At 60.1% G+C, this 16,878-nt stretch overlaps 1 protein-coding gene across 5 annotated transcripts in view; it reads left to right on the forward strand.

Annotated features, from left to right (window-relative positions):
• Window positions 1–2,067: 2,067 nt before the first annotated feature.
• CELSR3 (cadherin EGF LAG seven-pass G-type receptor 3) overlaps window positions 2,068–16,878 on the forward strand; it is a 35,822-nt gene continuing 21,011 nt past the window's right edge. For 3 of the 5 annotated variants that reach the window (XM_080385282.1, XM_080385284.1, XM_080385283.1), the window contains exons 1-3: window positions 2,069–6,542; window positions 14,392–15,024; window positions 16,650–16,872. In XM_080385282.1, the coding sequence (XP_080241408.1) occupies window positions 2,897–6,542; window positions 14,392–15,024; window positions 16,650–16,872 (4,502 nt within the window). In that variant the 5' untranslated portion in view covers window positions 2,069–2,896. Of the gene's footprint in view, window positions 6,543–14,391; window positions 15,025–16,649; window positions 16,873–16,878 lie in introns of all 5 variants that reach the window. The other 2 variants (XR_013927766.1, XR_013927767.1) reach the window with 1 other exon arrangement.

Here is a 16,878-nt window from a genome sequence, read left to right on the forward strand (position 1 = left end):
TGGACCAGCCAAGCTGGAGGCATTTTGTGGTGGCTGAGGAGTTAATTGTAGCAGATTACCAATGTTCAGGAATCCTACAGAGTTTATAAATTAACACGCCAGCTTCTCCAGAGGCTTAGAAATCCACACCCGCCAGGTGTCAGGCCTCAGCACTGTGTAAGCGCCACCAGGACTGAGCGCCACACATGCTGAGCCGTGCTAGCCACGGCTTTAGGGCTTGCTTGGTAGTTCCCGTGGTGGTCCTCAAACATTGCTGAGTGCAGGCACTGGGGCAAGGACAAGCCCTGCCTGCTCTGGCCACCCTGCCGCTGCCTGGGTGGCAACCAGGCCTTGGCATGGGAGATGGTGGTGGAAGGGACGCACCAGCCCCACAGAGAGAGCCACCAGCTGTAAGGATGGTGCAAGGTGGTTTGGGGACCTGCTGGACATGTTGCAGACCCCACTTTGTGTTCTCTTAGTTTCCGCCCAGGGAGTGGGAGCCTGCTTGCAGTCAAACCCCAAATCAGCGGGCAGCGGGCACTCTTCCCACCCCCTCATTTACACTAACGATAATTGATGGGGGACCATCTGTCACATTTGCGGAACCGAAGCTGGGTGAGACCTGGTGGTGGCCATGGTTGGTGGGGGAATACAGGAACACAGGGCACCAGGCGGAGGCAGAGTGCTGGTGACATTAGGGTTCAGCACTGTGGCAGCAGCACGTGGACCCATCTGCATCTGGTGCAGAGGGCAGTGGCAGCTGGACCCCCTCAAGGTCCCCAGACCTGCTGTGCCCAGGGGTCAACACATCTCCTGTGACCTTCTCCTTGCTGTGCATGTGACTTGTGCTGTCCAAAGCAGTGTGCAGCTCCAAATCAGCCACTCAAATTTCTGCCAAGGGACTGCAGGGCCTTGCACAGTCTTATCAGGTTCCCGCAGGGTGGGAGTGTGTTTGGCTCCCCAGGAGCATCGGCAAGTGTGCATGGCTCCCGCAGTGCTGGGAGCGAGGGCTGAGCGAGCAGAGGAACCCCATCTCCAGTGTGAATCCATCCCACTGTTAGCTCTTGTGTCTTTTGGGTAGAGACTGCACAAGGTGCCCAGCCTCACTGAGCTGTTGGTAGTATGGGGGTCCCTCTGCTCCCCAGCCTGCCCACCCGGAACTGCAGCCTGTCCAGCACAGTGGCATGGGGGGCTCTTGCAGCCCCCTTGGAGCTAGGATGTGCATGGAAGCACCGTGTGTCCTGCATACTCCTCGCTCTTCACTACCCCGTCCTAAATTCCCCCCATCTCCCAAATTCACTCTATTTTTCTCCCCAACACAACTTTCTTCCCTAGCATGCCCCCCAGCCACAATGCTTCAGGCTTCCTTCATCTTCAACAGGACGTGGCCAAGGATGTTTCCCCCGCCGTGGCGCACTGAACACTAATGAGGATGTAAACCCCTATTATTCCTAAGCCTATTACAAGCGTCAGTGTATTAGGCTGCGATACTGGTTGATTGAGATCAAACCAATAGCTAAGTTGCAAGGCGGATGCACTAATGAACCAGTCTGATCCAAGGGCCCCAAACTGATTTTTCCTTGGAAAAACAAGTTTATTTTCATGGATGTTGGCAGAAAAAACATGCATCTTTCTCCCCAGTGTTGATGCCTCGCCTGGTGGGTGGGGGTGGCCGAGTCTGCACCGGGGCATAGGAGCTGGCCACCTAAATCCCTGCCACATGCTTGGGTGCCTGGAGGTGGCAGAGCCAGGCGGCAGGGACCGTGACACCACTGCCTGAGCACCGCCTGGGAGAGCACTGCCCCGCGGTGTGGGGTGAGGGGAAGCCCTTTCTCACACAGGCGGTAACAAAGCCATCCCTGAAGGTGACAAACTTGGTGCCGCTTGCATGTGGGCATGGGCAGGTGTTAGGGGTGTAACGGGAGCCATTGGGGCTCCCAAGCATCAGCAGTGCCTCCTGCCAGGCCTTTTACAGGCACGCGGTGACCTGGTTCAGGAACGGCACGGCGGCCGACCCCTGGCCGCGTGGTCCATCAGCTCACAGACACCAATGTGGTGGATGGCAAATGGCGTTTATTGCTGAACGACGTGCAATACAAGGGGGGGCTGACCCTGCCGTCTCTTCTCAGCACCTTGTGGAAGCAGCCCGGCCGTGGCGGTGCTAGCAGTGGCACAAGGGCCGTGCTTGCTGCTTGCTGCACAGGCAGCACCACAGCAGCGGTGATGGTGGGCGTAAGCAGAGGTGTGGGCTGAGAGCTGACGCCCACGGGCCCCACCCCAGCACCGCTGCCTGACAAGCTCTGCTTTTGGCTGGGAGGCTCCGAGACGCCCTGCCTGAGGCGCGGGCAGGTGTCCCTGAGGTGCTAGGCAGGACTAGGGGCTGGCTGGGACACAGCCCCTCAATCGCATCCCGGTGGCCAAGCACCGGCCTGCGCCACGGCGTGCCAGGACAAGAGGAGGCCGGGCCGTACCACCGGCAGCCGTCACTGGATCTGGCACCACAGGGCTCTGCCTGGAAGGGTGGCCATGGGTGGGCGGCTGGGAGCCCGCCGAGGGTGGGCTGTGCCGGCAGGCAGCTCGCTCACCGCCCCGCTCTGGGGGCTGGTGGCCCTGCTCGGCGGTGCCTGTGACTCCCGTGGGGGCAGCGTGCCCTGCACGGTGGCCGGCGGGTCTCGCTGGAGGGTGGGTGCACCGCACCGTGGGGCAGGGGTGCCGTGCATGGTGGCAGCAGCCCCACACAGTGCCTGGCAGGGCTGGCACCAGGGGACACGTCCCTCACACGGGGACTGGCACGTCCTTCGCGCAGGGACTGGCGTGTTCACACAAGGGCACGCATGCCTTGCGCGGGGACCAGCACTGCACTTCCACAGGGACTGGCACGTCCCTTGCACGGGGACTGGCGCGTTCACATGCGGGGATGTGTCCCTCATGCGGGGACCAGCACATCCCTCGCAGGAGGCGACTGGTCCCTTGCACGGGGACCGGCAGGCTCACACAAGCGGACCGTCCCTCACACAGGGAGCGCGCTCCTCGCCGCAGGGGATGTATCCTCACGGGGGCCTGGCACGGCGCCCCTCACACGGGGACCGACGCGTCCCTCGCAGGGCGCCCGTCACTCCTCTCACCGGGGCCGCGCACGGGGCCCGCCGGGTGGCCGCGGGGAGCCGGCGGTGCCGCTGTACGGCGCTGCCGGCGGCCGCCCGCCCTCTCTCAAGATGGCGGCGGCGGGGCAGGCGGGGGCGAGTGCGGGGGCGGGGCGGGGCGGGGCGGGGCGGCGGGAGCCATGTTGGGGCTGCGGGAGGAGCCGCCGCCGCCACCCCCGGCAGCAGCGGCAGCAGCAGCGGCGCGGCGCGGGGGGCGGCCATCGCCGCCGCTTGGCGGGGGCGGCGCCGAGCCCAGCCGCCGTGCGCCCGGGCCGGGCGGCGGCCGCCGAGGCACCATGGCGGCGGAGGAGCCGGCGGCCGCCCCGAGCCGCTGCCGCCGCCGCCACCGCCACCACCGGGGGCCGCCTCCGCTGCTGCTGCCGCCGCTGCTGCTGCTGCTCCCTTTGTTCCCCCCCGGGCTGGGCGCCGCCGCGCCGCCGCCGCCGGGCTGGGGGCCGCCGGCCCGCGGAGGCTGCCCCGCCGCCGCGCCGTGCTGGGCGGCGCCGGTGCCCCCGGGGCTGCCCGCCGCGCCGCGCCGCCGCTCCCCGTCGCGCTGCCCGCCCCGCGCCGCCCCGCCGCGCCCGCCGCCCTTCCCGTCCCCGTCCCCGTCCCCGGGGCGGCGGGGGCGGCGCGCAGCCCCCAACCGCCACCCGCTGTTCCCCCAGTACAACTACCAGGCGGAGGTGGCGGAGAACCAGCCGGCGGGGACGGCGGTGGTGGCGGTGGCGGCCCAGGACCCCGACGGGGGCGAGGCGGGGCGGCTGGTGTACTCCATGGACGCCCTGATGAACAGCCGCTCGCGGGAGCTTTTCAGCATCGACCCGCGGGCCGGGCTCATCACCACCACGCAGGCCCTGGACCGCGAGAGCATGGAGCTGCACTACTTCCGCGTGACGGCCGCCGACCACGGGGCACCCCGGCTCTCCGCCACCACTATGGTGGCCATCGCCGTGGCCGACCGCAACGACCACGACCCCGTCTTCGAGCAGGGCGAGTACCGGGAGACCATCCGGGAGAACGTGGAGGAGGGGTACCCCATCCTGCAGCTGCGGGCCACCGACGTCGACTCCCCGCCCAACGCCAACATCCGCTACCGCTTCGTCAATGAGCGGGCCGCCCACGCCGTCTTCGAGATCGACCCTCGCTCCGGCCTCATCACCACCAGCGGGCCGGTGGACAGGGAGAAGATGGAGCGGTACTCCTTGGTGGTGGAGGCCAATGATCAGGGGAGGGAGCCGGGGCCCCGCTCCGCCACGGTCAAGGTCTACATCACGGTCCTTGACGAGAACGACAACACCCCTCAGTTCAGTGAGAAGCGCTACATCGTCCAGGTGAGGGAAGACATACGGCCACATACCGAGATCCTGCGCGTCACCGCCACTGACCTGGACAAGGACAACAATGCTCTGGTCCACTACAACATCATCAGCGGGAACAGCCGGGGCCAGTTCTCCATCGACAGCGTCACCGGGGAGATACAGGTGGTAGCCCCACTGGATTTTGAGGTGGAGCGGGAGTACGCCCTGAGGATCCGGGCTCAGGACGCGGGGCGCCCTCCCCTCTCTAACAACACTGGCATGGCCAGCATCCAGGTGGTGGACATCAATGACCATGCCCCCATTTTTGTCAGCACCCCTTTCCAAATCTCTGTCCTGGAGAACGCTCCCCTTGGCCACTCCGTCATCCACATCCAGGCCGTGGACGCAGACTACGGCGAGAATTCACGCCTGGAGTACAAACTGACAGGGGTCTCGGCTGACACGCCTTTTGTGGTGAACAGTGCCACGGGGTGGATCACGGTCAGCGGGCCCTTGGACCGAGAGTCAGTCGAGCACTATTTTTTTGGTGTAGAGGCTCGGGACCACGGCTCTCCGTCTTTATCCGCCTCTGCCAGCGTCACCATTACTGTCATGGATGTCAACGACAACCGCCCCGAGTTCACTCAGAAGGAGTACTTCATCCGCCTGAACGAAGATGCAGCTGTGGGGACCAGTGTCCTCAGCGTCACGGCAATTGACCGGGATGTGAACAGTGCCATCACCTACCAGATCACGGGAGGCAACACACGGAACCGCTTCTCCATCAGCACGCAAGGTGGGATGGGGCTCATCACTCTGTCTCTGCCACTGGACTACAAGCAGGAGAGGCGCTATGTGCTGACCGTGACAGCCTCCGATCGCACTCTGCGTGACAACTGCCATGTTCACATCAACATCACCGATGCCAACACGCACCGGCCCGTGTTCCAGAGTGCCCACTACTCTGTGAGTATTAACGAGGACCGGCCCGTGGGTAGCACTGTGGTGGTGATCAGCGCCACAGATGATGATGTGGGAGAAAACGCCCGCATCACATACTACCTAGAAGACAATGTCCCTCAGTTTCGCATCGATCCAGACTCCGGGGCCATCACTCTCCAGGCAGAACTGGACTATGAGGACCAGGTCACGTACACGTTGGCTATTACTGCCAAGGACAACGGGATCCCCCAGAAAGCGGACACTACCTATGTTGAAATCATGGTGAATGACGTTAATGACAATGCCCCCCAGTTTGTCAGCCCTCATTACCAGGGCATGATCTCTGAGGACGCACCACCCTTCACCAGCGTGCTCCAGATCTCTGCCACTGACAGGGATGCCCACACCAACGGGCGAGTGCAGTACACCTTCCAGAACGGGGAGGATGGGGATGGAGACTTCACCATAGAGCCCACCTCGGGGATCATTCGCACTGTCCGCAGGCTGGACCGTGAGAATGTTCCCATCTATGAGTTGACTGCGTACGCTGTGGACAGGGGCATCCCTCCTCAGCGAACTCCTGTCCATATCCAGGTTACCATTCAGGATGTGAACGACAACGCCCCTGTCTTTCCCGCTGAAGAGTTTGAGGTATTGGTAAAGGAGAACAGCATTGTAGGCTCTGTTGTGGCCCAGATCACAGCTGTTGACCCGGATGAGGGACCCAATGCCCAGATCATGTATCAAATTGTGGAAGGCAACATCCCTGAGATATTCCAGATGGACATCTTTTCTGGGGAGCTCACAGCCTTGATAGACCTGGATTATGAGACAAAATCTGAGTACGTGATTGTAGTGCAGGCTACTTCTGCCCCTCTGGTCAGCAGAGCCACGGTCCACATCAAACTCATTGACCAGAATGACAACAGCCCTGTTCTCAAGAACTTTCAGATCCTGTTCAACAACTATGTGTCCAATAAGTCCAACACCTTCCCCTCAGGGGTCATAGGGAAGGTCCCAGCTTATGACCCAGATGTATCCGACCGCCTCTTCTACACCTTCGAGCGGGGAAATGAACTGCACTTGTTGATTGTAAATCAATCGAGCGGGGAGCTAAGGCTGAGCCGTAAGCTGGACAACAACCGTCCGCTCGTGGCTTCGATGCTGGTGACTGTGACAGGTAGGGTGTGAAAATCATCAAATCATTAAACCTTTAGCGCAGCACCTATATGGAGGGCTCTGCGTGGTCCCCCTCAGGGAGCCCATTCTGCATCAGGGGAGTGCAGGTTGTGGACTGGCAGCAAGATTTGGATTGGGAGTCCCTTCCAAATCGGGGAATGATGCTGGAGGGACTGGGAAGGGTGGCAGTGGAGGGCATGCTGCAGGGAAGCGCTCTGTAAGGGGGCTCTGTAAGGGGACCGAGGCTAGAGGTGGTATGCAAGAACAAAGCATCGTTACTCAGCTGTGAGGGTGGCTGCTAGTGAGACACCTTTGGAGGTGCTGTCACCAGCGAGGCTGTGATGTGCGCTGTAGGGTTCTGGCTAGGCAAGCAGCTGGTTCCTGGGATGGCCAAGCTGCTAGCCCAGGGGCTGGCACGCTGCTTTGCTCCCAAGCCCGGGTGGCTCTTCTCTCTTCTGGGACCAAGTGCTTCCCTGTCTCTGCTCGAGAGGGAGGGATTGAGCTCGATGTGGAGGGAGCCCTCTTAAAAATGAATACCTGTCTGCTGGTAGCAAACAGTTCAGTCCGGATTCTGGCTGTGGCATCAACCAACACCTGCGCTTTGTGGTGTGGCTTCTAAAACCTGATATCACCTTTCTGCAGCCACCTTAGTGTTGCAGGGCACAGCTGTGACAAACCTCAGAGCGCTGTGCTTGAAACTCTCACGTTGTTTGTATCCAAATGCAGATGCTAGTGGTAGCTGCCAAGGGTGGCTCTGGGGAGCGTTGGGGCCCCCTCCGGCTCAGCTGAGGGCAGGGCAAAGAGGGACCTAGGGGCTTGTCTGTGAGCAGGCGGGGTTTGGACCTGGAGCTCCCCACTGCCTGAGCTTTGCCTTCACCATCAGCCTTTCTTTGCTCGCGGATGCATGATCTGAAATGGAGGCATCCAACCATCGCTGAACTGAGGAGCGGCTCTGGGGGAGGGCGGGCAAGAGCCCTCTTTGGAGGGGCCAAGCGCCGAATTACCAAGAGTGCCTGGGGAGCCGTACGTTAAATTGTGATGCTCCCCTGACCCTCGACTGCCAGCTGCCCTCCCTTTCTACCTCTCTCTATCCAGCTTATTCAGCGAGGGGAAGATTTCTTTCAAAAGGTGGAGCGAGGGCTTTAAGAGGAGACCTGTTCAAGGCGGTCCTGAATGGCCAGCACCAGCCCATCGGTGCGTTGGGGCTCTTTGGGGCTTAATTGTAACCGCAGGGCTGGCTGAGCGTGGGTGCAGGCACACACATGCCCGTTGCTGGAGATGGGGGGTGGTTTTGACCTTTCCAGCTTCTACCCGAGTGTGTTTATGCAAGCCCTGCCTCCTCGCACACTTAACCCTGCACAAAGGCAGGAGACAATCACATCCTGAAGTCCTGCGTCAAGCTGCCTCAGCCTCGCGGCCAGGGGGCCCTTGCAATTAGAGTGTCGTCATCTTCCAGCGGGAAGGGAGACTGGGAGAGGTGTGCTCATGAAGGAGGGGAGAAGATGGAAGGGGAAGAGCCGTACTGGGGAGGGAAGCAAGACACTGGAAAATGGGCCTTTTGTTATCTTTGATATTGGCTGTGGAGGTCTGGTTTGGTTTTTCTGTCTTTATTGTTTGAAGTCCCCTGCCCAGCTGGCATCTGTGTTGGCCCCGTGCTGTTGCTGTGTGCAGGGGGAGGGTGTGCGGGTGGGTTTGCAGAGCTGGCGGCCAGGACATTCAGACCTGGCTGCATTGTTTGCCCGCGCACAGCACCGTGCTGGAGCACCTTCCTCCTGCAGGAAGGCAACAATAGCACCTAGGTGGGTGCCCTGAGGGTCAGCATCTGAGGAGGGAACAGCTTCCCTGCCTGCCTGTGAGCTTTATGGTCCCTTTGAGGGAGGCTGGATTCCCCTAAAACACGGGGCAGGGGGCCCTTCCGCCCGCCTGTGAGCTGTGTGTGTTCTCAGCTTACTGCTTTGTAGGAGGCAGGGAAGACTGGGCCACCACAAGCCAGTGCCTTTGATGGGGACTCACAGCCTCAAAACTGACCCCAGCTCCTCGCAGATGGCTGCTAAAAACTGCTTGTGGCTGCTGAGGGTGACAGTGGGGTGGTGGGGCTATGTTCGTGGCCAGCAGCGCAATGTGAAGCCGGGACATCGTAGGAGACTGATGTCGTGTTGACTTTATACCATTCCAGACTGGTTTCACTGGGCCAGGCTGCTGGGCGGGTGGCAAGGGTGGAGGCTCAGCCGTGCTTAGCTGTGGCTGCTGTGTTGCCTCTGTTCCCCTCGAGCTTTGTACACAGCTCCTCAGCCTGTAGCCCAGGAGCTTGCCTTGGTGAGGAGACCCATTTGTCCAAGATACCTCACCAAAAATCCCAGCCTGGCAGGGAAGAACGCCCCTGGAGCACATTTGTCCTGACTCCCACGTCTGAACGCATCAGAGCCATCTTTTTCAAGCTGGGCAAGTGTCCAAGGGCTGGCCTTTCACAGCTTGCATGCGTCTCCTCTTTTGAGGAGCCCACTCTCAGGAGCTTTCTCCCCTATTAGGTCCATCACAGCTAGAGGTGCTGACCACAGAGTTAAGGTGGGAGGCTTAAGGAGTTCAGTTCCTCGTTAGGGAATGGTTTTAGAGTATTCTTGGTTATTTTATTTTAGTTCCCGTCTTTAGAGCTACCGGGAGAGTGACATTCATACTTTCTGCTGGGTAAGTGGTGTCTGGTTTACTTCGGAGATCTCCTTAACCTGTCGAGAATCATGAAAATCTTGAGAGGTCTGCCAAAGCCCTTCAGAAGCGGTGAGGAATGTTCACCTTACCTATACCTGTCTCCTTTCCTGACTTTTCTGTCTGGAGGTGTTTTACTGCTGCTCAGCTGCAAATGTGAAACTTACCCTTGTCTGCCCCCTGAGCACCCTGGCCATCTCTGGGGTGGCCGCCCAGTGTGTTGCAGTCAGAGTGGTGGCTTTTGCTCTCTTGGACACTGGCTCTGCTGCTCAGAAGAGGACAGGTGGTGATGCATTGGATCCTGTTTCTGAGTTCTTGGTCCCCCCAAGTGAGGGTCAGAGGTGTATCCCCTTCTGGGTCAGGGAGGCAGTTTGAGCTGCTTTCTTCCCAATCCCTGGAGCTCCTTGGCATGCAGAAGGCCAGAATGCTTGCTGTAGGGGAAAGGGAACCTCTGCTAATGATGCCAGGGCTCTTAGGGTGGGAGTGTTGGTTGGAGCCCATGCCTCGTGCTGCATTGTGGGCTGGGGTGCTGCCTGGGGATCCAGAGAACCTCTGGCAGCACAGGAGGACAGGAGAGATGGGCTCTCACCCTGGCAGACTCAGGAGACCATTGGGCAGCGGTTGGCAGCCCTGCTTCCCCCAAGAGGTTTCCAGTGTGGGTCTGGAGCTCGGTTCCCAGGCTGACAGTGCAGCTCCCTGGGAGGAGTCTGCTGCCCATCCTGCTCTCTGACCGGAGCTGCTCTTTCTGTAGCTTTGCTGCTTTTGAAGCTGGTAATTGTCGGTCTTGGAAGTGCAAACATGATGACCTGGTGCTGCCCAGCACAGGGGTAAGAGCCCCTCACATCCGTCTCCCTGCTCCTTTCCCTGTAGGCATGTTTTCAGGGCTCCTGTTCTGCTGCATGAATATTCACCAGGCACCAGCGCTCCAGCCACAGGATTTAATCAGAAAGGCTGAGCAGTCGTGATTAAAATGCCTCCCAGGGGGGTCAGTGCCTCCAGCCAGCTTTGGGCTTTCTTTTGGTAGCTTCCTCCCCCGCTTCCATTTGCAGCAGGTCATTCTCTTAACCATCTGCTTCCCCTTGCATGGAGCCAAGGGGGAGGCAGCCCTGGGTGTGATGCTGAGGTGGGACAGCAAATTATGAGGGAGCTTACTGAGGAGTGCTGGGGGGCCGGGGCTGGCTCCCGGTTGCTGCTGGGAACTGGGAAAAGGGCACTTGGGCTTTCCTGCGGTGAGCTGGGCAACACCAAAGGTGTTGGGCACCCTGCAGCCCACCTTCTTCCCTGACTGCAGCCTCCTTGCTCCTGGGAGGCGTTGCTGGCCTCTGGCCTGCCCCAGGACTCGACATCACATCAGCCAAGGCCTAATAACAGCCATAAATCAGGCAGATGTCCACCTGCCTATTGCTGGGCACTGAGCAGCCCTCGGGGAGAGCAAGAGCTGTCCCCTGGGCCCTGTGGCTGCTTCTGGGTGAATCATGAGGCGGAGGGAGGAGAGTGGGATGCAGCTGGGCTTGAAGCAAGCTCGTGCTTGCCTTGGCCAGAGAGGCAAACTGCAGAGAGGGGGGCAAAGGGAGAGGAGAGGGAGTGGGGACATGGCACAGCTTCCCACTGAGAAGCGAGCTACTGTCAAACTGGTGGCGTCCTGGGGTGCTGCTCTACCGGGTGGTCTGTCAGAGAGGGATGCCAGGCTGCTGGTGGCTTGGGGAGCGTCTTATGCCAAGTGCGGCTGAGCCAGTCTTGTAGCTTTCCCCTTGCTCCTGCCTCCCCAGGCTGGGTGATCTTGGCAGCCCATGAGCCTCTTGCAGAGACAAGGTGCCTCGGAGGATGCAGGTGACGATGCCAGTGCCTTGCACTGAGCCCAGGCAGGCCTACATCCCCTGGCACGTCCGGCCAGGTGCTTCATGGAGCCGTTTGGAAACCGTTGCTTGTGCTGTTCTCCATGTCAGAGCTGTTAGGGTGTCACACAGAGGGGTGATTTTTCACCTTGCTTCCATGTGGGGCAGAAGCACTTTGATTTCAGAGAGAAGCAGCCCCCCCTTCCTCCAGGAGATTAGCTCCTGGGTGACTGTACTGGCACCGCTGCTCCCCCAGCCCAGTGGGAGCCTTATCTCCAGAGCACCAGCCCAGCATGCAGGCTGGTGCTTGCACAGGAATTTGCAGGGTCGCCGGGAAGCTTTCACCTTCTGAAGAGTATGAGAGAGAGAGAGGAGGGAAAAAGGGAGGCATTTCAATCTTTAAATCCTTGTGCACTGCAAACTTCAAACGGGGCTGAGGGAAATCAAAAGGCTTTGAGCGCAGCAGCCATGGGAAGAGAGGAACGGTAAAGGCAGCTCTGCACGAGGCTTGTGCTGGGGCATGGGCAGGGAGTGGGGGGAGCTGGCATTTGCACCCCTGGTCCTCACTGAGGAACTGTCAAGAGTGGTTCCAAAGAATGTTTATCAATACGGTGATATATACACAAAGTGCCTATATGTATTTCCAGGTGCCGGGAAGCCTGCTGCCCCTTGTGCTACCTTGCACTGGGTCACTGCTGAGCAGGGTCTGGCTGAGCCTCCCAGGCTTGTTTCACATGTGGCCTCGGCATGGGCTGGCCAGGGCTTCCTGGTGGGCATGGTCTGGTCCATTAGCCTGTCCTGTGCATCCTGGTAGCAGCTCTCATTTTAGCAGCTGCCCAGGTTACATCTGCGTGCGGGCAGTGTGCCACGCAGTTACGTCTGGCTTGGAAGGGCGGTCAGGGGAGCTGTGGCAGCACAGGGCTGTGCTGTGCCTTTACACCACCGAGGACAGTATCACCTTGGAGATTGTGGGTCCCCTCCCTGCTCTGAACAGCACAGGGTGGTGTCATACCCAGGTTGAGAGAGGGGCAGAGATGACAGTCTATGCGTAGATGAGCAGCTCTCCTGTGTACACACCAGTAATGCACTGTGGTTCCTCCAGGGCCACTGCGTGCTACACCCGACCATCGCACCTTTGGTGCAGGGCCCTTCTGACAGCGTGGTCACGCCGGTGTGCTTCGTTATAACCCACATGGCTGCTCCCTGGGAGCTGCTGAGGACCCAGCAGCCCAGAGCTGCTGAGGGCTCGTCCTTCAGCTCTCTGGCCGCGAGGTGAAGGGGCAGGGCATGAGCAGCCCAGCCCTGGGTGCCAGGTTTGCCCGTGCCAGCATGTGCTGGGGAACAGCTGAGGGCTGGGCTGAGGGAGAGGAGGGGCTGTTCTCGACGGCATTAGGGGCATCTTTGCTTTAGTTGCTCTTCCCCTGAAGTGAGATCCACCCTCCTTGCCTACCTTTTCACAAGCCCGTCTCCCATGTCAGTGTTTAAATTAGGGCCCAGAGTGTTGAACCTGAGACAGGGCACAGGAGGGGATGCACGAGGCTGTCTCCGCGGAGCTGATTTACCTGCCAAGGTCAGCATGGCAGACAGGGAAAGAGAAGTGTCCTGGAAAACTCCTTGCCCGTCGTTCCGGGGACCTTGCCTGCAGAGATGCGCAGGCAGCTGAACCCAAAGTCCCCAGGGGAAGGGGGTGGCTTGCGTTTGCCACTTGTTGGTCACGTGTAGGGGATGTTACAGCAAAACTCAGTACCCAGGGATAGTCCTGGGAGTCACCATTGAGATGTGCTGATGTAAATGTTGTCTTGACGTGATGGTGGAGAGCCAGGTTTCCAAGGAAACATGGGGCTTTGGGGGTGTCAGGGGAATGTGGGGTGGGAGATGGGAGCAGCAGGTGATAGACAGATGAAGTAGTAGGTGGGCTTCTCCCTGTTGGGTGCCACAGCCAAGGCCGCTAGCAAAGGTGCCTGGGGTGGCCTGAGTGAGGGGGACATTGGCAGGCTGCTTTGTGGGATAACTCCTGGCAAAGCCACTGACTGGAGTCACATGGAAAGGAGAGTTAATGACTGAAAAATAAAACCACTGCCCAAACTTCTGCTTGGGCAGAGAGGGGGAAGAGCAAAAGCCCCAGCAAAGAGCCAGGCAGTTAGCATTTGGGCAGTGTCAAGTGGCAAGGATGGGGAATGGGCTGGGAACAATCGTGCTGTGGAAGGGACTGGTGGGAGTTTTATCTGAGCCAGGTGTGGGGCTTGCTGCCTGGTAGGTCCCCAGCTGGGATAATTATAGTCTCTGTCTTGCAGAGAGGGGTGCTGCGTGCCTGTGCTTGTAGCAGGGTTTCCTGGAGGAATTAGGAATATGGTCACATCTGTCTGTCTGTCCTGCTCCCAGCTTGGCCAGTATTTCCTAATTTGCAGCAGGGTATGACCTGCTGCAAAGCGGGATCCAACGGGTTTCTGGGAGCTGGGTAGGTGGGGCGAGGCAGGGGTCCCCAAACTGCATAGCTGCTGGGGTGGGTGCTGCGCTGGGAGCTGTGCCATTGCCTGTCCGGGCTGGTGCTGTGCCGCCTGCACCCCTGCGGCCTGAGCTGCTGGCCTGCGAGTGTGCCTGACGTGGGGGTGAGATGCTGCTGACGGCCAAGGTCCTGGGAGAGAGCAGGCGGGCACGCTCTTGAGTGTGTGCCGTGGTCCTGTGTTCACACTCGGGAGTTTGCTCGCGTGGTGTGGGATCCCAAGGGGAGGGAGTTTGTTTCCAAGGAAAATAAAGATTAAAGAGAATTAAACAAACCAGAGATGGGCCAAGGGAGGAAGAGATGTGGAGCAGATGGTAAGAAGGGGGGAAGGAGGGAGACTGGCACAAAAGCCTTGAAGACCCTGGAGGAGAGAGGAAGGAAATGGCAGGAGGAGAATGCAGGGAAAGGCAGCGTGGGGGAGGCAGACAGAGCACAGTGGGGGAGCAAAACACCCCAGGCCCTGGCATCGGCTCCTGTGTTTGCCCAGCCTCCTGCTGGGACTTCCTTCTGCCTGATTCTCACAAGCATCTTTGTTCCTGAGAGCTCAGTTTGCTGCTGAGATCCCATACAGGGAGGAAACCTGGGAGTTAGCTCAGGGGAGAGCCTGGTGGGAGGGATAAGATGCAGCCACACCAACCGCTCCCCCGCAAGCCCGGGTGGCACCCTGCTAGCCCCTGGGGCTGCGGCTCCAAGGACTCAGGCCTTTTGGGGACGGCAGTGGGGTGCAAGGCTCTGCCCAGGGGTGGGAGGGAGGAGACCCTGCAAGCATCAGGCAAAGACCTGCAGCATGTCCCCGTTCCTTCCCACAGATGGGATCCACAGCGTGACAGCCCAGTGTGTCCTGCGGGTGCTCATCATCACGGAGGACATGTTGGCCAACAGCATCACGGTGCGGCTGGAGAACATGTGGCAGGAGCGCTTCCTCTCCCCGCTGCTGGCCACCTTCCTGGAAGGGGTGGCCACCGTGCTCGCAACGCCCAAGGAGGATATCTTCATCTTCAACATCCAGAATGACACAGATGTGGGTGGCACAGTGCTCAACGTCAGCTTCTCGGCCCTGGCGCCGCGAGGTGGGCGCTACTTCAGCTCGGAGGAGCTGCAGGAGCAGCTGTACATGAAGCGCATGGCGCTGACGCGCGCCTCCATGCTGGAGGTGCTGCCCTTCGATGACAACGTCTGCCTGCGGGAGCCCTGCCAGAACTACATGAAGTGCATCTCCGTCCTCAAGTTCGACAGCTCAGCCCCCTTCATTGCCTCCCCCTCCACCCTCTTTCGGCCCATCCACCCCATCACCGGCCTGCGATGCCGCTGCCCACAGGGCTTCACTGGGGACTACTGTGAAACAGAGATCAACCTCTGCTACTCCAACCCCTGCCTGAACGGTGGGATCTGCACCCGCAAGGAGGGGGGATACACGTGTGTTTGCCGCCAGCACTTCAGTGGTGAGTGCCTGGGGCAGGGGGCTGTGGGAAGGTGGGTGAGCAGGTCCCTTGGTATTGCTGTCACCATGGCGGGGTGCTCTTCCCAGCAGGGTGGTGGGTGTCAGAGCCCCTCTTTGCCCACAGAGGTCCAGCTCTGCTCCTGACTCCCTGTGTTTCCATGGTGCTGGATGTGCAGGGCTGAGGTTGCCATAGAAATCTGTCTTGTAGGGAGATGGCACAGAGGGCTCCTGGGCACCCTGGCCACCACCTCCTAGCCTTTTTCACAGAGCAGGAGGCCAAGCTGGACTGTACCAGGCTGGGGCACAGAAAGCCCCATGCCAGTGGGGTGGGTGGGCTCTGGGGCTGTCGGAGGTGCTGGTTTCAGCCTGTGCCAGTCTTCAGCTGGTCTGCGGAGATGCAGGGCCCATGCTAGCCCCATGTGCAGTGGGTGAGCTGCTGCCTGCCCAAAAACAGAAGGGGAGGCTGGGCCTAGCTGCGCCACCGGGCAGGACCCAATCCAGGCAGATCTGGTTCTGGCTATGGGGGGAATCCCTGGGCCAGCCAGTGTCTCATTGCCACAAGTCCCTAACGGGCTGTGGAGACAGTGACCGGCCACTGGCAACCTGGGGGTGAGGGAAGGTGGCCTGTGGTTACTGGTGCAGGAGGCACTGCCTTGCCCTCGCTGCCGGGAGGGAGCACAGCAGCAGATGGCTGCCTGGGAGCAGCTCTCCTGTCGGTGGCTCCTGGTGAGATAAGCAGAGTCACTGGTAATTAACCCCCAGCATTTGAAGCGTGAACAGCCATTAGCAGAAGGGTTAATGAGCTCGTTTCCCTGTCACTTCATGCTGTCTCCTCATCCTTGCATGCCATGGAGCAAATAATGGGAGTAGGGCCCAGGACCTAGGGCTGCAGCTGAGCAGTTCCCTGCATGCTGCAGGGACAGCATGGGAAAAGGGGCTGGCCAGACCCCCTGCCCCGCACTGCTGAGCTGGCTTGGGGCATCCCTGTTATTGATGCCAGCAAGGTGCAAGTGTATTTGGTGTCCCTCATCTGACTGGTTTCCACTTGGCTTTTGCTCCTACATCAGAGCCTGCATGCAGGGTTAGGAGGTTCCTTGTCCTGTGGGTGAGTGTTTCGTAGCTATTGGCAGGGGAGCTCAGTGGCGTTGGGCAGTCCCCATACCCCAGAGGCAGGACTGCAACGCCTGTCCCAGGTCTGTGCGGTGGCAGCACCTAAGGAGGCACTCTGAGGAGACACTCTCAGCATCGCTACGACTTCCCTGGCTCTCCGTCCTTAGAACTGTGCAGGCCAGCTGTGATCAGTCCCCTCCTGTCTTATTCCCATGCCACCCTGGGTCAAAATTTGCCCCTTCAGATGGAGCTGGCATCCCATCCTGCCAGTGGCTTGTGCTGCAGGGCTGGCAGTGGTAGCTAGCTTGCTGGCTACCGTGGGGAACCCCTGGGTGACGCCTGGGTTGTCACATCCTTTGCTGGCCCCCAGCTGTCCCAGACTCCTGCCCCTTGGCTACCCTGCCCCAAACCTGGGCAGATGCTTGCACTCCCAGGGCAAGGGGTGGATGGGTGGCTGCTGTGTGTGTGCTCCCCAGCTGGGTTCTGTCCCAAGCCTCTCGTCTTACTCCCCCTTAGGCGAGAACTGTGAAGTGGACAGCCGCTCAGGGCGCTGCGTACCCGGCGTGTGCCGCAATGGCGGCACCTGCACCAACAGTGCCGATGGGGGCTTCCACTGCCAGTGCCCGGCAGGCGGCTTCGAGATGCCCTTCTGCGAGGTGTCCACACGCTCCTTCCCACCACGATCCTTCGTCATGTTCCGGGGCCTGCGCCAGCGCTTCCACCTCACCCTTGCCCTCTCGTGAGT

This window comes from Falco punctatus, assembly GCF_963210335.1.
Source record: "Falco punctatus genome assembly, chromosome: 4".
Classification (NCBI taxonomy): Eukaryota; Metazoa; Chordata; class Aves; order Falconiformes; family Falconidae; genus Falco; species Falco punctatus.